This window comes from Lepisosteus oculatus, chromosome 16 (assembly GCF_040954835.1).
Source record: "Lepisosteus oculatus isolate fLepOcu1 chromosome 16, fLepOcu1.hap2, whole genome shotgun sequence".
NCBI lineage: Eukaryota > Metazoa > Chordata > Actinopteri > Semionotiformes > Lepisosteidae > Lepisosteus > Lepisosteus oculatus.
This window is the reverse complement of record NC_090711.1, coordinates 15294825-15318807: the sequence shown is the minus strand read 5'-3', so window position 1 is coordinate 15318807 and position 23983 is coordinate 15294825. Positions and strand designations below refer to the sequence as shown.

The 23983-nt window shown below is 40.8% G+C and overlaps 1 protein-coding gene across 3 annotated transcripts in view; it reads right to left on the bottom strand.

Moving 5' to 3' along the window:
* Positions 1 to 23983, bottom strand: part of necab3 (N-terminal EF-hand calcium binding protein 3) — a 98591-nt gene that overhangs the window by 73009 nt on the left and 1599 nt on the right. Inside the window, exons 1-2 of one of the 3 annotated variants that reach the window (XM_015364630.2) lie at positions 21969 to 21990; positions 5950 to 6005 (exon numbers count right to left, since the gene is read on the bottom strand). The exons of 1 other annotated variant lie outside the window; for it this stretch is intronic. Coding sequence is in view for 1 of the 2 variants with exons in the window: in XM_006639390.3 (XP_006639453.2) it covers positions 21969 to 22094 (126 nt within the window). In the remaining variant the exon portion in view is untranslated. Of the gene's footprint in view, positions 1 to 5949; positions 6006 to 21968; positions 22345 to 23983 lie in introns of those variants that run through there. One more of the 3 variants, XM_006639390.3, reaches the window with a different exon arrangement.

Genomic DNA, 23983 nt, shown 5'->3' with positions numbered 1-23983 from the left:
AACAGCTATAACCACTTAACTAAGTATGTATTCCATACCTACAATATGTCAGGTTTACTGGACATTTTAGATATTCCAAAAGAAAATAAGTCAACCATGCACTCAGAAATGCTTTCTTCAAGTCATTATGTAATTATTGTCAAAAGAAAATGAAACCATTTAACGTAAGTGTCTTTATCACAACCAACACAGACAACCCAATGTTGTATCTTTTCATTTTAGAAAAGTTCACCATTGCAGATTTCTATTGTGGTTTCTGATATGGTTTACCACTATTGTCACGATCGCCAACCCCCCCTCTTAAGGGAGCTCCAGCCCTTCCTCGTTCCCTCCCATTGTTTGCACCTGATCCCTATTTCCGTTCCCCCTTAACAGCCAGACGCGGACCTCACTCCTGGTTCCTCATTGATTTCCACATCATGAGAGCTCGGGGTCTTGCTGCGTCTGGCTCCGTTATGCTTTTAACTTTCTGTTCCTAGTTCCTGGTTCCCCTTGCCGGTTCCGACCCGGTTCGTGTTTTAACTCCCTGGATGGATCCCCTGGCCTTGGACTCTACCCTTTGTCTCGGATTACTCTTTTGGATTTCCTACATGGATTGTTCGCCTGGACTCGCTACCCCTGGACACCTGCACTGTATGGACATGCCCCCCGTCTCCCGACCCCTTTCCTGCATGACTATTTTTCCCCTTGTGTCTTCACTATTTTGGATCGTGTCGTCCGCATAGGGCCCGGAAAGAACTGTTCGTTACAACTATTTTGCACATTTTACTTTGTTTTGTCATGGTCTTCCATGCTTTTCATCATTCTCTTTTACGCACCATGCTTTACCATGATTTCTCTTTGCTTTGCTGCACTTTCTGGTAGTGTCACTATGGTAAGTCCTTGCTTATTTTTAGAATGATCATCTTCTATAAATGTGTATCAATATTTAGTCACCTTTTCAATTTAAGAATAGTTGAAACTAAAAAAATATTTAATTTAAACACTTACTCTTCATTTCCTATTTGCTATGTACAGTCAATATTTTAAACAAACACTTCCCTTGTATATTCATATCCACTCTCTATGCATAATGCATTGTTCTGAATCAAATCCTACAGAACACCATAAATAAGTGAATGAGTCAAGAGCATCTGTACCTCTTACCAACAGATTTGAGCAATTCGCTCACTGAAACTGCTACTGCTACATCGTAGACCTCCTGCCAGATGTTAATGGACACTGAAGACGGAAATTAATGTGCACGAATCCAACTGAAACTGTTAAAATATTCAGAAACCAGTGTGAACAAAGAGCAGTGAGAAGACAAAAAGAGGAAAGTAATAATTGTGTATCGTGAAAAACAAACACATGGATCCCATAAGAGCATTTCTCTCAGGCACCTTTGATAACACCACCATCTGTGCACATATGAAGTGCAAGTAAAACAGGATATTATTAGATATTATACGTAACTGGGAGGAACAGAAATACAGTTTTTAGCATTGTTGTTCTGCCGTACTGAGACTCTGCGTTCTGGACCTAGTGTCAGGGTCGTCTTCCCTCCTCTAGGGCTCCTACCTTTTTTGTTGTGTTTCCAGTTTTATTTCTCCCAGCTGTGCCTTATTCCCTTTTCCCCATTCAAGCCCGGCGTCTCCATAGTTCTGGGCTCAGCTTTGGAAGATGGACGTCTGAAGGCCCGCCTATCCACTGGGCTCAGGAGCAGTCCGAGGGCAAGGCTTTATCCCCAGATGTCCTGATCTACTGAGTCTGGGGCTCGGAATGTCCCGTCAAGGTTTTAACTATCCATATTTCTGTGTTCATCTCGGATGGATCTTCTGGCACCTAGACTGTGTCCTGATTTCCCCCTTTGGACTTCCTTTTGGACTCGTTTGCCTGCGCTCCCTCGCTGCACCAGATCATCGACATCATCACCCCCCAGTGTTTCTACCTGCCCTGATCCTGCTGTGTCTTCCCTGATGTCCTACTCCAGTCACTTTTGGATTATACCATCATAGGGTCTTTAACTACGCATTTCATGGGAGCCTATTCTGACACCTACTGCAGGTGCAAACTGCATGAAGCTTGTATGTTTTCTCTGTGTTTAGGCAGGTTTCCCGTGGTGCACTGGTGTCCTTGCACAATAGGTTAATTGGTTTTGGGGAGAACCAGCCCTGGTGCGAGTATGTATGTGTGAGTATTTGTGTCTGTGTGTGCCCTGCAATGGACTGGCCTCCTGTTCAAGGTGTATCCTACCTTGCACCAATTGCTTGCCAGGACAGGCTCTGGCTCTCCTGCAATCCTGAACTGGATAAAGCAGTTAGAAATGGAAGGATGTATGATATGCAACTTGCACATTTTCTTGTACAATTGTAGAGCAGTTACAATCCAGTTACAATAAGTTTATTTGGTAAAGCTGTTTAGTTCAGTTTCCACTAAACAAATATGGAATTGGACAATCGGGCATTGTGTATATAATTTGTTCTTTTCATTGATGATTTTAAATCCTATTGTTTCTTATTAATCCTTGCAAAAAATATAGTAATGATGGAATGTTGAAGGACAACTTCAGCTGTACTATTACTATCATCTGTATTGTTGTTTTACAATTTACATTTGAAAGCATCCATGTCAACACTAACATAACAACTCTTTCCATACTGTGAAAACAAACTCAAAGCCATTGGAAACAATTGGAATTGGAAGACTAAATTCTTGATTTCGAATGAAATCCTGTCTGCACTATGTACACATAGGAAATAAGCAGACGGACATAAGAGAAGAAGAAATTAGGCATGAGCGGATGCCATTCAGCCCATTCTGCTCATTTGGAAGCTCATAGCTACAGTAAGTGATTGGAGGATCATCCAGAGGCTTCCTGAAAGACACCAGGCTCCCAGCTTTAGTGGATATCTTATTCCAGACTCCCACATTCTTTTGTGTTAAAAAGGTACCTACTGTACTGATCTTAGTTGTATATACTTCCTGATAGTTTCTACAATATATGTGTCCTCACAGTCTCCTCTGTGAATCTGCAGATTCAGTCGGTGCAGAACATTCCTTTGAGCTGAGGAATGTGTCGGGTTTGAGGAAAATGCAAATAATATGTCAAAATGAATCCTAAGTCATTTTCAGAGGCAGCCTCTTCAGGCTTGGTGCTTTCTATCTCATGTTTACAGTCTGTTTTTGCTGCCTACACGCAAAACTTTTCAGATTCAGCTTTCTCAATCTTGAAAAAACATTTTTGTGTTTCGGTGTAGACCGCATAATTCAAAACCAGTCATGTTCTGGCCTGAACCTGAATCTACAGAAAATTATAAAAAGCATTTAAGCAATAATGGAAGTGGATTTCACAGGGGTGAAATTACACTGGAATTAGAGTCAAAGAGAGGACTGAGGGGAAAAAAAACAAAACAGCACAAGACCAGGTATTTAAATGCTTATATCTACTGTAAATGCCAGGAGCATTAGGAACAAAATACAAAAAGAGAAGCTATTGTACTACCTTATCAGGTGGAAACTATGTAATTGGAATCATTGAAACATGCCTAAGAAAGAGTGCGAGGTGATGAATACAACATCAGCAGCATCATTACTACATTCTAGCCTGATCTCAATAGCTATGAGCAGCTATGTAAGGCTGGGGCTGGCCAAGGCTGGAATGAAAGACATCAGGGAATACCAGGTTGCTGCTGTAGATGGTGTTGGAGGACGGTAGGTGACACTCTTCCCTCCACAGCACAATTTTTAAAACTAATACTCCAGTATGGTGACAAGTGACACTGTGATGTAGGATGTGCCATAGTTTTGATGAGATGTTATACCAAGGTCCTGAGTGCTTGGTCATTACAGAATTTAAATGTCTATAAGAATAGGTACATTAGACCCTAGTGTCCTGGTCCTAGAATTGCACAATTTGGTCTCCCTATATCACCCCTTAATTCAACTTGAAGTGAAGTGAAGCAGTTTTTCAATTCCATAACAGATCAGCTACTGGTACATAATGGCTGCTTGGTGTCCCCCTTCTGGGTACTGAACTTCATAGTGGATGAAATGGGTCCCTCCTACAATCACAATACTGAAGAAAAGTTAGAATCTGAAAACAGAACTCAGCCGAAACAGGAAAGATGGACGAGGTGGAGGTGTAGCAATACATAACAAAAAGAGCAGTCAGGCTTTGGAGCCTAACCTAGGAATCAAGGGTGTCAGAATCTATATATGAGTCAGACATAATAAAACAGCAATCAAAAGGCATGAAGTTAAGAGAATGTTAAAACCAAACTTAAAATATCAGTCATTATATTAATAACAGTAACAAAAGTTATCACATGAAGGGAGATGTGTTCATTTAAATAAAAAAAAACTTTAGGGATATCAGCAGCTGAACCTGCAATATTAGACACGACTAACTATTGCTTCTTTAGGCAGTTTTCAGAAAGCCTATAAGAGAGTATGTCTGTATTGATCGGGTCTTTTAACCTAAAGTTAGAAGACGGTTTAACTACAATCTTAGGAAAACAGAGGTGAAAGAATCATTTGGGAACTGTGATGAAAATACAATATGCTTTGAAGTATACTTTGAAACTGTATAGGAGGAGTCCAAGACAAAGTTTACTTCTTCAAGGAAAGCAGTAGAATGGGGTGAATGTACTGTAGAATGGTGGGGTGAATATGGGATCAGCAGAGTAAGCATGGCAACAGTTTAAACAGATTGTGCTCGAAGCAAGGATGGATTCACCCCCCAGTTAAGTAAAACAAAGGCTAGGAAGCAATGTCCCAAATGGTCTAACAGAAAAACTAAATTAAAAAAAGAAAACAGCCTTTTAAAGGAAATTCTTATAATGAACTAAATGGCAAGGTACAAAATGATATTAGAAAGGCAGAGAAAAATAGAAAAGAATATTGAAATAGAAACTAAAATTAATAATTAAAAGGTTTTTTTGGTATTACAAAAGTAAAACAACAACAAAGCAGTCTTTCAGATAAAAACAAGAAACTTTCAGATGACATGACATGGCTGATGTATTAAATGAATATTACACTCAAGTGTTTACTAATTAAAAAATGATAACAGATAAGGAAAGACAGAGTTCTGTACTGAATAGTATTGTCATGGAAGAAGCATTTTTTCCAGGAGCCATTAACCAAAAAGCATGCATTGGTCCGTAGGACGAAAACAGAGCATGCAGAGGAAACCCACCCAAACACAGGGAGAGCATATAAACTCCACACAGATACTGTAGCTCCCCAGCTCCACAATTGAACTCAGGTCACAGTCCCGCAAGGTAGCAATGCTAACCACTGCGCCACCATGCTGCCCAACGCTGGTCACATTATTACAAAAATAATTGTATTGTTGTATTCTATCAGTTCTATCAAGAGCACCCAGTTGCATATTCAGTCTTAAAGGCGTATCCTGCACTGAAAGGCTAAAAGAACTGAACCTTTTTAGCCTTGGACAGAGGAGGCGTTGACAAAGTCAAAATAGTGGACTTTTTTACAACACAAATCAGAGGACAAGTGTAAACTACAAGGAAGTGAATTTAAAACAAAGACTGGGAGGTGCAAGAGTGGTTGATGTCTAGAACAAGCAACCAAGTGAGGTGGGCTTGTTTCTGTCTACAAATTGTTGCTATTTCTCTTTTTACAATATATCACATTCTGGAAGGTCACACAGAGTAACTGTCTTCTAATAGAAAGTGATAAAAACTCCTAAGCACAGGGTTAAAAGACTATACTGGAAGTGCCCAGACAAATAAGAGCGGACGGTTTAATTACATAGGTTTGGGTCTGCATTTCTAATAGATTAAAGGCAAGTAAAAGCATTTTTTCTTTAGGGGAAAACCAGTTGTGCCAATCTTGGAATTAGTGCTCGCTTCCGATAAAGGGAAAGAAACAACTTTATTTAGTTGCTCTTAAAAGTAGGATGCCCCAGTTCAGACTAATAGCGGGAGAAAGGCCAATGCTCACCCCAGGTTTCTCGTTCTCTGCTCAGCCCTTCATCAGAATGCAGGAAAGCCAGCCACCTGGGGAGTATATGCGGTTTATGCAGCTCCTGCTTATCAGTTTTACATACATCTCAGCTATATATGTTTTTTTTTCATGCATCATAATTTGCATCCAAAGGAACTTAGGGCAAACATTTTCATGAAGCAGAAAAACTCTAAAACATGAACTTTAGATCTCTTAGGAGATGTCTGAGGTAGCACTATAGGAGGATTTTGTCTAGCAGACATCCATTAAATCTAAAGCCCAGGCAATTTAATGAGTCTTGTCTGCCGGCTACAGGGCAGAAACATGCAGTGCTTGATGATGATGGAAGTCAATGATCATTTTAATGTTTATCACATACTTTTTTAATACAGAAAATAAAACATCAGGTTATGAATGAGAACAGGCCAGTAAAATTAAAGCAACCTGAGGACTATAACAAATGTGGGCTAGTTTATAGAACCCTTATTTTTGCATTTATTTTGTTGTGCTGTTGCATGTGTTGTATTTCTTGCTGGATTTTTGGATTTTCTGTCCACTTTGTCATTTTCTTAGGAGCACTATGCTAGATCAAATTCCTTCCCTAATACATTCCCATCAAATCAGGTACATAAATTCTCAGACTTCTATTGTGCTGGTAGCTAAACTAAGTAGAACTAAAAGAGAATCAGACACTGATAAGGTGAAATGTATCACTTTCCTTCCTGTGTATGGTGTTTCTAAAGATTCAAGACCTGCCTTTTCCCAGGGTGCAATGGAAAACTGTAAGCAACAGTGTGTGATATAGATACCACGCCAAGCAACCCCCCCACCCTCCCTCACCATATAGCTGAGTCCTTACCTCTATCAGCACTTAAAACTTAACATTTAACATATGCCATACTGTATGATATATAAGTTGACCCTCATGTAAAATGATCTTGTATTCCTAATGGAAAAAGCCTAGGTTTTGTTTAAATTCAGTTTAAATTCAGCCTCAGTTTATGTTTAAAATAATATCATAAAACTCTTTATTATCTTGCACATTTGCTCTTAAAGTATATTGTAATCCTTTAAATTGTAGCAATTTCTGTATTCTATTCTGTTTTGAAAAGATTTTCTGCCTTATTAAGAATTAATTTTGTTACATTCTTTTTAAGCTTTGCCACACTGCTTTACGTTTTTAGAAATTTTAGAATTTCGTTTAGAAATTGTCATAAACAGCTGAATCTTGTCTTAGTAAAGACATCAGGTAAACAGACCTATGGAATTGTAAGGTGTGGTATCGTTTTTAAAATGTCAGGAAAAAGTAGATACAGTATTTGCTACAGTAAGTGGCTCCTCAGTGTGTGCAGAATTCAATTTCAGAAAACTTTACCTGACAGTGACAAATTGCCAGGGCAAAAACGCTTTAAAGGACTGTCAGATTCACAATGAGAAACTTCACATCCTGTTGAAAAAATAACTTTACGTTGTATATTATAGGCCCTGCGGACTGGACTCCGCTCGAGGTATATTAAAACAACAATGCATTACATTTGGGGCAGAGACCATGTTCGTTCTGGCCAGATACAGTATAACAGTGTAGCAGCTCTGCAGTGCATTTAACAATGGAATTATGGTCAGCATTATAAACCTTTTCTATAAACTGCACCCATCATTCACAGTGACCTCAGGGAAGAGCTCTGCAAATTCACAAGGCTTTGTTTCTAAAACTACAGCTCAACAGTGTTGCTCAGCTGAAACAGAATAGGGTGACAAGCACTCCCCTGTAGGCTGTAGTTACAAAGCTTTACTTTGAAGTTCGAAAGCAAGCCTGAGGAGCCGTACAAACACTGAAGCAAGTCATTATTCATTGTAAGCAGCATGCAATCAATCCTACTTTGCTGGCTTAATAGTGTACGACAGCAATAAGATCAGTTTTATTGTATTATTTTTTTTAATACGAAAATCTTTCTTAACAAAAAGATCATGGAAGTGGAGAGATGTGCAATGGTGTCCTTTTTGGACAGTTGTCTGCCACAGGGTTACCCCCAGCTGTACTTCTATATGTTTACACAGCTGGACTGGAGAACTCAAACTGAAGTACTTGGCTCAAGAATACAATGTCATGTCAACAAATGATTTACAGTTTTTCTCAATTGCTTAAATACAGTTCCTGAAAAGTTACTGACAATGCCAAAACAGTGAACATATATCCCCAAACTCTATTTCAATTTGCACAATAACACATTGTCAGTGCAAAATGCCCTAAGGCACTCAAAATACAGTATTTACCACAAGACTTAAAAACAAGTCCACCAAACAATAAAGTGTTGGCAAATAGGAAGCTCTCGTTCTCAGTGTTTAAACAATGCCGTACAAAATACTAAGTATCCACATCAATATGATGCAAAGAGCATGTTCCCCTACCTTACAGTTACTGAAAGTGTAATTACTGAATCAGGAGTAAGGTTGTACATACTGTAAGGATGTTCCCACACACAATACAATTGATCAAATAAACACCATATTCTGGAACAGGGCCCCAGCAGTATTCATTCCACAAAACAAATAAAAAAATATTGTAAACAGTGTTACACGTGTAACAGTAAATAAATCCAGTAAATCAACAAAGATGAAAGGTCTTTGGCCAGGCCAATTCCACAGGCAAGATGGGCAGCAAGCTATTTCTTGAATGAAGCAGAGAGGTGAAAGCTGACATTGTCCAACACCACTTCATACAGTAATTTTGGCAATTCTTCACCAGCTGTGTCTTATCAACAGGCACGAGACTGGCATACAGTGCATCCAAGAAAACTAACTGATGACCTTTGTTAAATGGCCAGTGGTGGGGATATGATATCTGATATGGCAGCAAACATCGTTATATTATCCCCACACTATCCTGGCACATTCAGTGTGGCTCTGTGTCTACTAAGGTTCTTGCCACGTCACCATTGTCAAGCCATGATTTATGGGATATTTCATATGTCTTTGTCTTCGCCTTTGCTTTCCTCGTTCTCTTTCTCATCCTCATTCCCATCACTCTCCCTATCCATAGCACTACCACTGTGCATTTAGATCCGTGTCTTCTTTCCTCTACTTGTTCCTGCTCAATCTTTCAGCAATGCTAGCTCACTAGTAACCTAATAATGTTTGGCAGTTAGGATTTGTACCTGTGAGGTAAGTTTGAACACACTGGCTGCTTTCAGCTGTGAACTAATTAATTCATCTTGTTTCACACGTTTTATTGGTTTGTGTGTCAATTGTACAGATTTTTATTCACTGATTTGTGTAAATATGCTTGACATTTGCATTTTTTGTGAACACAATCATAAATTATGTTGTGTTTCGTGGACAACCCTACTGTTATGGGGTTGGCATCCAATGTTTTGAAAATGTAACATTTCAAGAATTGCATTTAAGCAACTGAAAGAAAACCGTAATAAGCACTGCAGTGAGACATTAGTGTCATGTTGCATTTAAGTGTACTCACGACTTACTTTTTATTTGCTACATGTTTGCTGAATTTTAAAAATCCTATACTCAAATGTTCTGCTAAACACTTTAATTTTTGTTGTGAAGCAGGAGACTGGAAAACATTTTAAGGAAATACCACCTACTTATATATTTTTAAGTGTAAGCCACTTGTTAGTGACAAACACATGAGACACATCTGGTCTAACTGGTTAATTGGCATCCAGAGGGAGTGTGTGGAAAAGAGCAAATAGGACAGGAATTGATGTGGAATTGGCCACTCCCCTGGATTCATGAGAAGGTATATAAGAGGAGCCAAAAGAAAAGTCTTTTTCATTTGTATCTAGGCTTTGGCACGAGATGGCAAATTAAAGCACTAGAGGAATTTGTAGTGGAAGCAGGCTGACCTGGCTTACAGGCCTGTGGGACTCAATGAGAGGAGATGAGAAAATCTAGACTCTATTGAGGGGTACTACAGGTGCTGGGCAGGCAAGCTGCATGGTAATCTGTTTGCCTTGCTCAATGGTGTTGAAGAGCACTGCTGAAGAACAGGACAGGCCATCTGAACTAGGGCTGATGATGTCACGACGGTCCTTTCCGGGCCCTATGCAGATGACACAATCCGGAATTGTGAGGAAACACTGGGGAAAAAGTCATGCAGGAGAGGGTATGGAGACTGGGGGCGTGTCCAAGGGGTGCAGGTGTCCAGGGGGAGTGAGTCCGGGGTGAACAATCCATGTAAAAGTCCAAACGGGTATCCAAAACAGAAGCAAGAGTCCATAGCCAGGCGATCCATCTGGGGGTTAAAACACGGGAACCGGGTCGGAACTGGCGGGGGGGATCAGGAGCAGAAGGTTAAAATCATAACGGAGCCAGAAGCAGCAGGACCCAGCCTCTCACGAAACGGGATTCAATGAAGAGCCTTGAGTGACGTCTGCGTCTGGCTTTTAAGGAGGTACTGAAACAAGGAACAGGTGTGGATAATGGGAGAGAACGAGGAAGGGCTGGAGCGCCCTTAAGAGGAGGAATAGCGATCGTGACATATGGGGGCTGTTATGACAGAAGCATCTCACAGATAAAAGTGAGAAGACCAGTAGACAGGAGTGCACCCTATGAAAGGGAAGAGAAAACAAACCAGCTGCTGCTGTCAGAAACACAGCGAAGATGGAGAGCTCTGTTCCTGGCCAAACAGAATCAGCTGGTATAGCTCGTGCTGAAGTGAGTGAGTGAATGGTTATTGGTAAAGTCCATGGATGAGGGGCAGGGGAAGACAGTGAGTGAACAGTGGAAAGAACACAATACAGGAATAAGTGACTTTGAGTAACATGAGTAAATCTGGCTATCTACTCCGGGGCCTGATTTGATTAGTGAACAGTGACTAATGAGAACTACAAGAGTGAATGAAACTTAAAAGGAAAGATCATGCAGACTTTACTCAGATAAGAAAACCGTAAGATCTAGGTGCCTTGAGGTCTGTTTGACATACTACTAAAAACATGGGAAAATTAAGGTGATGTGTCATCTGGGCTGCAGATTCTGGGGTTGGTGCTGATGTTCCCACTTATATTGATTCTAGTAAGCTTTGGATGAGGTGTGACACTTGTCAACTTCATACTAACTTTTTATTAGTATAATGAACATGTCCTTTGCATCAGGCATTGTACCTGACCAATTTAAGGTAGTGGTTGTCAGACCACTCCTTAAGAAGTAAAATTTGGATCCACAGGTTCTTAACAACTACAGGCCTGTTTCAAACCTCCCATTTCTATCTAAACTTCTTGAGAGAATAGTTGTGTCCTGGCTGCAATCGCATCTGGATTCCAATAATATACTTGAGAAATTTCAGTCTGGTTTCCATCCTGGCCACAGCACTGAAACTGCATTAACAAGAGTCGTAAATGATATTCTGTTAGCTACTTGTCACGGACGTCCAAAGGGACAAGCCGTGGGGAGCAGGAGAGCGGAAAAAGACCCATATGCGTAGCTGCGAGACGGGAAAAAGGCCCGGGCTCATAGTGCAAAGAGTTCAGGAATGCCGTATAGAAACCTATGCCCTCAGGGAGTGGACGTGGGGCGCCCTGGTGCTAGGCGGGTCTCAGGACATCCAAACATCAATGCTGAGCGAGGACAGAGTGCAAGACCCGGAAATATATAGCCCAAGGGAAAGAGAGGGACAGGAAGGACAGCAGACTGGAAACTAGGGACAGGACAGAGAAGGAGCGCCCTATGGCTGCAGAGGGCGTGACAGTACCCCCCCCTTCATGGGCGGCTCCCGACGCCCAAACAAATAAATAAGCTGCACAGCACTGGGGGGAGGAAAAACCTCATTTAACTGAAAGGAAACCTCTGGGAATCCACGGCTGAGAGCTACCCCTTCCTCTGGGGTAAAAACCTTTATTGGGTGGAGGAAGGGGGGGTAGAGAAGAGCTCTGGAGACTAAAACAAAAAAGTACACAAGCACAAACACAACAGACAAAAACCTGGGAAAGACCAGGGAGACAAACCACACAAAACAGATAGGAACCAAAGTTCCGAAACACAGAGAGCAGGGGGGACCAAAAAGGAGGGGAAACCAGGAAGAAAAAAAATCAAAACAAAAGGCAAAAAACAAGAAAAAAAACACAAAAACCCCGGGGAAAAATACCACAGACTGGGCAAATGGCACGTTCACATTCTAACGCTGATATCGGAGTGGACAACCTGAGGAAAGCCAGACCGAAGTCCGCTCACAGACACAGATGCCCGGAGTGATATCCAGCGAAAAGAATGGAGGAACGGCAGAAAGCTTACCATTCTATCACTGATATCGGAGTGAGCAAGACCAGGAAGAGCCAGGCACGAGAACCCGCTCCAGACACAGAAGCTCGGAGTGATATCCAGTAATAAGAATAGGCAAGCCAGCTCAACATTCAATCACTGATATCGGAGTGATCTACCCGAGGAAAGCCAGGTACAGGACCCGCTCACAGGCACGGAAGATCAGAGTGATATCCAGTGATTAGAATAGAGGAACTGAAAAAAAAAACAGCCCAGAGAACAAGAAAAAACAAACTGTGGCAAGACAAAAAAAACGCTGCTCGCGGGGTCAGTAGGTGGCTCAGCATTCTGTCACGGACGTCCAAAGGGACAAACCGTGGGGAGCAGGAGAGCGGAGAAAGACCCATATGCGTAGCGGCGAGACAGGAAAAAGGCCCGGGCTCATAGTGCAAAGAGTTCAGGAATGCCGTATAGAAACCTATGCCCTCAGGGAGCGGACGTGGGGCGCCCTGGTGCTAGGCGGGTCTCAGGACATCCAAACATCAATGCTGAGCGAGGACAGAGTGCAAGACCCAGAAATATATAGCCGAAGGGCAAGAGAGGGACAGGAAGGACAGCAGACCGGAAACTAGGGACAGGACAGAGAAGGAGCGCCCTCTGGCTGCAGAGGGCGTGACACTACTGATGTGGGAAATGCAACAGTGCTTATACTTCTAGATCTTAGTGCTGTCTTTGACATGGTTGACCACTCTGTTTTCTTACGCAGGCTTGAGTTTGAGGTTGGCTTATCAGGAACCGTCCTTAAGTGGTTTACTTCATATTTAACTAATTGTTTTCATTATGTTCAAATATTTAATAATTGTACCGCTTCAGCAATGTCACCAGTTCAATTTGGGGTACCACAGGGATCAGTGCTGGGACCAATACTGTTCTCTGTCTACATGCTGCCGCTAGGTAGGATAATATGAAAACATAATATTAACTTCCATTCATTTGCTGATGACATGCAAATATACATTTCGTTTACACCAAACGACAACTCTTCTATTATCACTTTAGTTAATTGCATTAATGAAGTAAAGACTTGGATGTGTGAAAACTTTTTGTTACTCACCTCTGATAAAACTGAGGTTCTGTTTTTTGGAGGAAAAAATACTGATAGGACTACTATAACTTCAGCACTTAACTCAAGAGGATTTTAAAAATTTGCCTCAGAGACTTAGCACATAGCCTTGACGTCATATTAGACACAAGGCTCTCATTTAACTCTGATGTTAAAGTAGAAGTAAGTAGAAGGAAATTCTTCTACTTACTGTACAAGACTCTCAGAAGTCAGGCACCTATCTATCTAATGGAACTTATTAATGTATACCATCCAAATCACCTGCTTAGATCACAGAATGCAGGTCTTCTTCATATTCCACACATTAATAAAAAAACAGTTGGTGGTGAAGTCTTTAGTTACAGGGCCCCTAGCTTATGGAACAGTCTCCCACCCCATATTTGGAATGCCGAGTCAATCTCAGTACACAAATCCAGACTGAAGACCTATTACTTCAGCCTAGCCTGCTCACACCTTACATTATAGCCTGCTGCAACCTGGCTGCTGGTGCTGCTGTACATGTCATTATGTGTCTCTATGTTGGCCCACCAGGTAGATACATCTGATCTGACCAAACTATCCTATTCTCCTCCCCACATGTCCGGATGGTGCCCGGGTTGGGTACAATCTGAGTTGGATCCTGCATCACTGCCATGGATCCAAGAGGGACATCATGGATATAGCTATCGTTTAGGAGGAATTTACTGGTCTTCAGAGATTTGTATGGAGTACTAACACACAGAAGACATGATGGATGGATGGATTAATACCCTCATCTATTCCTTTTTTAAATTATATAATGCTAGTGTGCCCAAAGGGGTTGAGCAACCAGTTTACCTTGGACCCCTAGAGGTTTTTTTCCTTCTTACTAAGACGGTTTTGGTTCCTCTCCTCCATTGTCTTCTGGTCTTCTGTTCTGTATTGACAAAATTTATCGTCAATTGCACTATTAAGCACCTTGGGGCAACCGTGTTGTGGAAGGTGCTATATAAAAATAAATTGAATTTAACTTTAAGTTTTGATTCCAGTCTTTACTAAGGAACAGTATTAGTGATTAAATGCAGGTGATTAAAATTCCAACCTACTGTTAATATGTAGGAGGATCATTGATTTTTTTGCTACTTTATTGAGGTGGTTCCTGTCAACTTACTAGGCACTACACATGAAGCAACATTTTGAAAAGGTTGCTCAAACAGAATTAAGGCATTAAGCATGGAATGTAATGGTTTCTGGTAAGGAAACGCTGTCACTGCACAGTCCCACTCCCACTGACCTCTCTCCTCACCAGTCCCACCTGGAAGCCATCTTCACAACAGGGGTTTGCTTTAGCATGCAGCGTAGGCAGCTGTAACCCTCTCTGCCTCCCCTGTGCTCCAGGAAGTACAGTATATGGCAGCGAGGAAGAGCTCATGGGTAATGCACTGAGATTCTACAGCTGTGCAGTCAAAACAGTTTGAAATTGATAAATGTATTAGAGATCATGTAAAACAATACTCTGAAATATTCCTTGTGTTTAAGCTTTTGTCCAGAAGTGCTAGGTGGTGTATTCTGGCATAGTGTTGATTGATACCAATCTGAAATCAGACACAATGTAAGGAGTTTAAAAATGAGTGTATTAGCCCCACAAGTGACATCAGTAAAAAATATTCACTGCATTTGACTTTCTGACAGGAATACCTATTGAACTGAGGTAGTCCAGTGGTGCCTTTCTTAGCACCTGTGTAATTATGATTTGTTTTTAGTTTTATTTAGGTTAAAAAATAAGGTATTCTAGAAATTCACTGTATTATCCAAATTTGGGTAAAGTTAGTTAAAAAATACCTTATATTTAAAAGTTACTAAGGGGTTGTAAGGGGATTTTAATAAAGCAAATAAACTTGTAGGAAACACAGGCTACATACAGTAGATCTCTGTAAGTCAGTACTCAAAATCCCCTCCCACTTCTGTGAACTTGCTATTTGTCAACTAATCCTGGGGAGTTGTAATGCATTACTTTGAAAGCTTCCCCCATCACTGAGTTCTCATTTCAAAGTGAGCCTGTGCAGTACCTGTGAGTGAGTGGGATACCTGTGCATGTCACTTCTTTTGCTCACAGGAAAAAAACATCCTCAAAAAAACATCTACTAACAAGCAGAGAATATGCTTTCTAATCTGTCAAGATTCCAGTGTTACCTGTTCCATTACTAACTGTCCTCCTAACACTGACACATTCTCCAGTTATTGCTATGGAATTATTTTTCACTTTATAACAAAGTATAGAACCTTAGAAAAGCAGTGCATGCAACTACAAATAAAACAAAGGCAAATACAAATGTATTACCTCAATTATGAAAAAGTAAAACTAAAGCTATCTGTTATTTCTAATTTAGATTAGGGGAGAATTAGACAAATGAGAATTAAAGCAGCCAAAAAGTCCAGCAGCTGAGTGCCTGAAACCATTAAATTCATGTTCTAATATTTCAGCAAAAGGTTTAGCACATATGGAATAAGCTCCTAAAGCGAGAAAGGCACTGATCCATGAATCCATGATTCTGTGTCATTGTTGTTATCTTAAAAATCAATTTAAAAACCCACTGGTAGCCAGTGCTGTGATCTAGGCACTGGAGTGATGTTACCAGGGCGGCGTGTGAGTCAATACCATGAAAACGGTCCGTCTCTGAACAGCTATTTAGTTTCATTTTTTATACTTCAGGAAGAAAAGTACACCCAAACAAAAATGCTGAGCTAAAATCTACATGTGTGTTTAGCCATTTCAGGAACACAGAGAAAAACAAACCCTTAGAGAGGCATCGTGCACAACATACATTATACATTATATACATTACACAACCTCTACATCAGTCCTAGAGGTCTCAATCGTCTTCAGATAAAAATAAAACTTCTCAATCAGCGCATTCTAGCTAGATCTAGAGCTAGAGTTTTTTGTTTTAACATTCAGGCTTCCCTGTAAATACTGTATCTAGCCCCTTCCTTAATTACACCCACACAGGTGTCTAATAGCAAATAATGACCAACAATAAAAGTGTGAATAAATATAGATTACACATTTAATTGACAATCATCACTTTAATAAAATAAGTGATATAAGTGAAATGGTATTTTACCATCATTCCTGGCAGCAGCATTCAGAGAGAGTTGTGGCCTATTGAGGTAATAAGACACACTAGCAAATAAGGAAATATAGCAGTCAAGACCTTATAAAAGATTAAACATCCTTCTCTTATTTTAGAGTGAGTTCCACTTGTGTAGGAATGTTCAATACCATGTGTAGAAAATGTGACAAGCTGGGCTGTTTCATATTTGCTGGTGTATGTGATAATACTATACTAAAGGACCACATACAGCGGCATGATGTTCCATGAAAACTCATAATTAGTGACTTCTTTCAAAAACAATTAAGAAGAATTGCTTTTACACAGCAGAAAGATACCTGATTGAGTGTTTTGTGTATTCCGATGTGGTCCGTTACCCTGAATATCTGTGAAGATGAAACTGTGGTGTTTCCCTGTGAAGATGATATGAAACATTAATAAGGTATTAGCCACACAGCTGTAGAGCACTCCTGAGAATTCTGGCCAAAGCAGCTTGGTTCCGCTACTCGGTGCATTGAAGCTTAGCAAATCAGGTCACTGTGAAACATCCTGAGCATTCATATATTGTTAGACAGTAAGTATTGAAAGTGACAGAGAAGTGTAGTTTCATACATAAATAAAAAGCAATGTGGTGTATGGCTGTAGACAGGTGTCTCTGTCTATCTTGGAATGCAACATGCCTTTATTTGTGTTAGTCTGTATGCAATGATGAATTGCAGATACATACAGTATGTACATACACATTGTGTACAAACATTCTTAAGGTTGGGTCCAGTCAGCACTGCAATTGATGCTCTGAACACGGGCAATGCTGAGAAGACCCCAAGTGTGCAGGGCAAGTTTGTTCTGAAACTCTCAGAGCAGGACGTGCAGAAGACTCTGAGCAGGGTGAAAATCCGTAAGGCTGCAGGGCCTGATGGGATACCACCTCGCGTCCTGAGGACATGTGCAGCCCAGCTGACTACAGTGTTTACGGACATCTTTAACTCCTCCCTGTCACAGTCCATGGTCCCCACCTGCTTTAAAAAAACCACTATTGTTCCAACCCCCAAAAAGACAAAAGTGACATGCCTGAATGATTCCGCCCAGTAGCATTAACATCTGTGGTGATGAAATGGCTGGAGAAGCTGGTGTTGTCACACATCAACTCCTCCATCACAGAGTCCCTGGACCCCTTGCAGTTCGCCTACCAGAACAACAGATCAGTGGATGATGCTGTCTCACTGGCTCAGCATACACCCTTGGAACACCTGGACACTAAGAACTCGTATGTGAGAATGCTGTTTGTGGACTACAGTTCAGCATTCAATTCCATCATACCCAGTCAACTGGTGACAAAGCTCAGGGGATTAGGTCTGTGCCACTCTGTCTGCAACTGGCTGCTGGACTTTCTTATCGAGAGACCACAGGTGGTGCGGATAGGCAATAAAACATCAACACCACTCACCCTGAGCACTGGAACCCCACAAGGCTGCTGTCTGAGTCCAAGGTTGTACTCCCTATTTACTCACGACTGCACAGCAAGACACAGCAACAACCGCATCATTAAGTTTGCAGATGACACCACAATAATAGGACTGATCAGTGATGATGACGAGTCCACTTACAGGGATGAAGTTGTACAGCTGCTTAGGTGGTGTCATAGCAATAACCTGCTCTTGAACATAAAGAAAACGAAAGAGCTAATAGTGGACTTTCGGAGACACAGGCCATACACTCACAGCCCACTCAGTATTGATGGAATGGAAGTGGAAACAGTCACCAGCTTTAGGTTTTTGGGAATTCACATCTCTAAAGATCTAACCTGGACTGTGAACACTGACTCTATCATGAAGAAGGCTCAGCAGCGCCTTTATTTCTTGAGGTGCCTCAAGCAATGGGGGATGCCAATACATGTGTTGGTGAACTTCTACCACTGCACCATCGAGAGCCGTGTGGTATGGCAACACCTCTTCGCGAGAAAGAAAGGCACTGCAGAGAATGGTCAATATGGCCCAGAAGATCATCGACTGTGGTCTCACCGAGATTAAACAGCTCTATGAGGACCGCTGCCATGGTAGAATTCTGGCCATCACAGAGGACAGTCACCACCCCGGGCATGAGCTCTTCACCCCACTGCCCTCAGGCAAGAGATACAGTATAAGAGCATACGGACACTTACCACTAGATTCTTCAATAGCTTCTATCCACAAGCAGTGAGACTGGCGAACACATTTAGCCATCCCCCTTGGACCACACCTACACCATCACCATCTACCTCTATATGATTTCTTATCTATTGCACATCTCCAGTCATTGTTTACGCGTCTGTATTGTTTACATTCAAACTGTCTACATGTTTACTTGTACACTGTCTATTGTTTGTTTGTACATTGTCTTGATGCACTGGTTGCACTTTGTTTTGTTTTTTACACTTGTTTTACAATCGAGAGACTTTCTGTAAGTAAGAATTCCATTGTACCAGTACCGGTTACATATGGCAATAAAGTTCAAGTTCAAGTTCAAATTCAAGTTCAATGGGAGACTCTAAAGAAACCAGATGCTGTACATAGTGTTAGTGGATGACTTTCCAAAGCAAGGACCCAGTACAGTGAGCTGGGCTGTAAATAACTAGTGTCCTAGCTAAATTCTAATCTGGATTTGCAAAATGTGGCCTCCCTAAATTTCCCTCTTGATTCAGTTGGTAAATTTATTTTAGTCTGATTAAAATTAAATGCATATGTATATGAATTACAAAACAGAATCATTGTCTGTAGCTAGTTACCTCACCCCATTTATTCTAAAGGCATTTTTGTTTTAAAAAACAGGGAATTAAGTGGGTGATAAATACAAATATTTTTTTTTCATTTGTACATGTGACCTATTGATTATTTTATGCAATACAGTGCCTTAATTTGAATAAAACTCTAGAGGTGTGAAAAAGCATTTGGAATTCACAAGACGGAACGACTAATTCTGTCTTCAAGACTGAAACTGGTATAAAAACACTACCATTGTATTTTAAATCATGACATGGGCCCCGCCGCTTCTAAGAGTTAAAAAATTACTATTCTTTGTCCGTTTCCACTGTTTCAGACTCCTATAGATTTTCATGATTTAATCCCAAATCGTCAGTGTGCGATCGAGGCTATGAAACAATTAGAACTGCTTCAGTTCGTAAATGACAACATGTATCCAATAGATAATATCAGAAAAGAATGTTAATTTGCACAATTATTCGTGATACCTAACTCATCTGTTAAGCATATATACTGTACATTTGTTATATGCTGGTGGTTACTCATAAAACGCGTTCATGTCGATGCAATAGAAACAATGCGACTTTATTATGTCAGTAATAAAATTATTATAAGCAAAATTACCGGTTTCATTCCGACTCCGCGATGTCAACATATTGAGATGTGATTGTTATGCTACTGATCTATTCGACTCAATGCACGTAATACGGAGAAAAGGAATTTGTCTAGAACACAGTCCTGAACGAACGTGCACCAAGAAACCTAATAAAGAACATTTCGCTTCATCTCAACATTTTACGTCTTGTGTTTTAAATGAAAGTCCGATGCTACGATTAAGTGCGCTAAGGTCTAGGCCCTTGGGATTCAAATTAACATGACAGGAAGGCTCAGAACCGAACGTCTTCATTCACTCAGTAACTACAGTATTGAAAGACTTGTGGGAAAGACAGAACAAGGCGTCTGTAACTAATTGAAAACTGGTATTAATATTAAGAGTCGATAATCATCCTTGAAATTGTGAAATAAATTTAGAAAATCAAAGCTATCTTCACATTTTATTTGTACACAAGTTACAAAAGTACGTGAAAACAGTCGTCCTAAGCGCCCTATTACAGTAACACAGCGATCCACGCCGACCGTCACCAGCATCAGCACAACACACAGAAGCAGATGTGCTTCTCACTCCTCCTGATGTGTTGTTGCGCCGATAAAATGGTACTGGTGCAGTTTTTAACCCACTTTACAATATTTTGGTCTATTTGAATACAATATTTTAACTAGATCAGGAGTAAGATTACGAACGAGGAAAGGCCAGTCGGATCATGAACAGTAGCTCGTTTACTTTTTAAGCAGCTAATTGATCCAATAGTCTCTTTTCACGAAAGAAGGCTGGGTATCGGCTTCCACATCATATCAGGATACCATGTTCCGCACTCCCATAACATTTAATGCAAATAAGTTAATCATCGAAATCGAATGGAATACTAAAAATTAAACACCATAGTTTTTCAAAGCCATGAAAAATAAAAATCAACTGATAAGCGACACACACTGTGATTGGTAAATAAAAGCGTTCTCGAGCTAATACAGGCAATATTGGACAAGGGCAAATCTTCAAATGCATGAACTCCAGAGACAGACGCTATCGCGCATAGCAATTGAAACGTCATATCTCTCATTAACATTGCTAAAAAGATTATTCAAAAATATAGCCTCATACACCCCCGAAGTGAACCACATCAAGGAAGTGCAGGGCACTCTTGCAAGCACAGAAGCTGCATAATTCCACAAGACTTGGCACTGTACTACAGGAACTTCCCCATCCTGCTGCTGATGGAGATACTGCAAAAAGTTGTTCTGTTCAATTGAAGCCCTGGTGCCTTTGTCTTGTGTCAGGAAAGAGCGAAACCTGTTTAAAGGAACTGGCGTGTAGTTCGAGGTATAGAACAACAGAATCGATCTGACAGCTTTGATAAACCCCCTTCTAACAAACACCTCGATCTGAGACAAGTTGATTCGCTTCCACGTTGCTACCATCAGAACTGAAGATTGTCCCGAACTTACACTACTGTACATAGCGAACACAACGAAACCTAGAGAACATACAAATTAGGACTGATGAAGAAAATTATCAACTCAGTCCCCGACACATTAATCAAAAATAACTTTTCCAGTCATCAGCAGGCCTAACGAGTTACCGCCAACAGCTGAGTAATGCGTGAAGTATACACGTCGGTAAAAAAAAAAAAACCTTTAACCTACAGTGATTTTTTATGAAGCTGTTTAGTGGAAATGGACATTTTGACGATTTCAGACAATTTATTTTGCTTATGAAGCAGTAAAAAGACACAACGAGACAGAAACACCGAGTCTTGGTGGTGGGGTTCATACATTAACGCCCATACCTGATACGGGGTGTCACAGGGCGCAGTTTGAGGGTGAAGCAGCGCATACGGTAGGACACGGCTGTTTTACGATTAAAAGTGACGTGCTCTATACAATTCTCAAGAGGAAATATGCTTTTTAGCTTATTTCTTGGTTGATACAACAGAAAACCTTTTTGATAGTTTACAGTTCAGAAATAAATTTCGTGGCTTTTTATTAGTAATCTTCACAGCGACTGTAGCTATTTTACTTTTGTGCGGTAATTTAATATTCCTTTTTTAATCTGTAATGTAAATTAAACCCATATAAATCTCACCTAACGTTGTAGCTTACTGAAGATGCTGCGCTTTATATGCGATTTTCAAGTCTAAATCACCACTTATGATGTTTCCAGCGAACAACACCGAAAAATGTGCTCGGTGTTCCTTTAATAAATGAAGACGATATATTACTAAATAAAATTATAATATACTGTATTTTACTTACATCTTGGAAAATAGAAAGTCCTTGGACGGGATTCTTCTGCAGTAGCTGCTGCTGGTGTTTGGAGTACAAGTGTTGTTGCTTTGCAGACTGGAGGCACATCGTGATTATCTCTGTGCATGCCATCATTTTTAAACCCTTGCAAGAAAGATGTGTGTACAGTATCTAGAAATCGTTTTTAAACCCTGTTCGCAAATAGGTCCGAGGACACAGGCGATTAATTTCTAATTTGTGCGGTTTGGTTTCGCTATTCAGTGCTCGAAGGGATCTCCTCCTGTCATCTGGGAAGAATCTTGCCTAAGGAAAGGAATACTGAGATGCCGAGTTTGTGCTTTAAGATGCTGCTCCGCATCCAAGCAACTTTCCTTCGTTACAAAAAGTAACCCCGCCCTCCACTGACGTGATTGGCTGGCTCCTTCCAGGGGCTTCTTTAAAGCAAGCGATGCACAGAAGGCTTCTCTTTCATTGCGCATTTAGGATGGCTACAGCCTCTGGCATTTTTGAAAGGCACAATCGGATTACTGTTTCGGGTTATTATTAACTTGTTCTTCCACTTCAAATTCCTATGACGCAGCCTGTGTCAAAGGAATTTAATTCTGAGTCGTTTTAAAGACATACCAAGAAGTGACTAATAAATAAAACTATTCGAAATGCTATGCTTAAATGATTGATGGAAAGCATTGTTTTTAGGGGTTGCATTAAGTATAGTATTGGGAAGCGCTTTGTTTTTTATTATACGAGCTTTTTCCAGACCGACAGCTCCACCTACTGGTAACTACGCGATTTTAAACCGTTGCCTTTTGCGAAACCATTATCCTGATTTTAAAGTGCCCTTCCTGTCGGATCCTTGATTGTTGCGTTGAAAACATCAGGCGAAAACAATGAAGCAGTTGGTTTCTCTTCAACTAGACGTGGAAGGGAAAGTCTGTGTCCTGAGCATGAGTGTGCCAAAAGGCACAGACACGACAAACTAAGTGAGCTTCAGCATCAATGTAAAGCACAAAGAGTGCAGTTGGAGCTCCAGCACCTGAATAAATTCAATTCTATAATCAGATCACTAGAGTCCTCACGATGAATGAGCCAGGAACTCAGCAAGACCAGGGAAGCAGTGTTAGCCGTACTGACAAGGAGGAGTCTTGCCTTCCAGCTAGTTTTCCTTAGTTTAGCTGATCATTTTGCTCTCACTGGCTCGAACAATAGGAACTGCCCTTGCATGCTGTGTTGTGCCTCTAGGAACAGAAAAAACAGGTGGAGCAAGACCTGGTAGGCATTCCACAGACACTGTCCTCGCAGCTCAGCTCCATCACGTATAGCAGCTTTGGTGGAGATGGTTTTGGGGCAGCTGTTGTGTGGGACTGAAGTTGTGATGAGCGACTGAAATCTGGGATTGAAATCTGGGGATTTGTTCTGGCCAAGGAAGACGATGCAGGCCTTCTCCACACTTTTCAAGCTCAATTTGCATGCTGCCTGTAATTGCTAACAGTAACTGATGGTACTAACTCAGAGTGCTCTCTCAGATCTGCCTTTTGAATTTTCAGTGGTAATGAAAGGTTTAAGGATAAAGGTGGTTGAAAGCAGGATGACAGCCAGCTGGCTTCTTCAGTTCACTTGTCCACAACAAGTGGTCCTCGATTGGAACCTGTATTTCATTATCCTTGACTTGTGGGTTCCTCTGTCTGTAGTGGAGTCTTGGTTTTCACAGGTCTCCTCTGAGATTCAGACCACTCACAGGCTTCAAATTCTTCTCTCCAAGGGGCACAGAACCAGAGGACTGCTGGTCTCAGACACCTTTTTTCTTCTTAAACTTAATGTACAGTTTAGAAAATGAAAGCTTATGTGGACTTGGAAGAAGACCCCCCCACTAGTCTCATGCACTAGAGTATGAGATGGAGAAAGAAACTGACTAAAAATTTATTTCTAATATAATCATGCAGTTAGGGGAAAAATATAAGGAGGTTGTTTCCTCTCTAGATATTGTAAACCTAGAAGATTTTTGTGAGCAGCAGGTTGACCAGAAT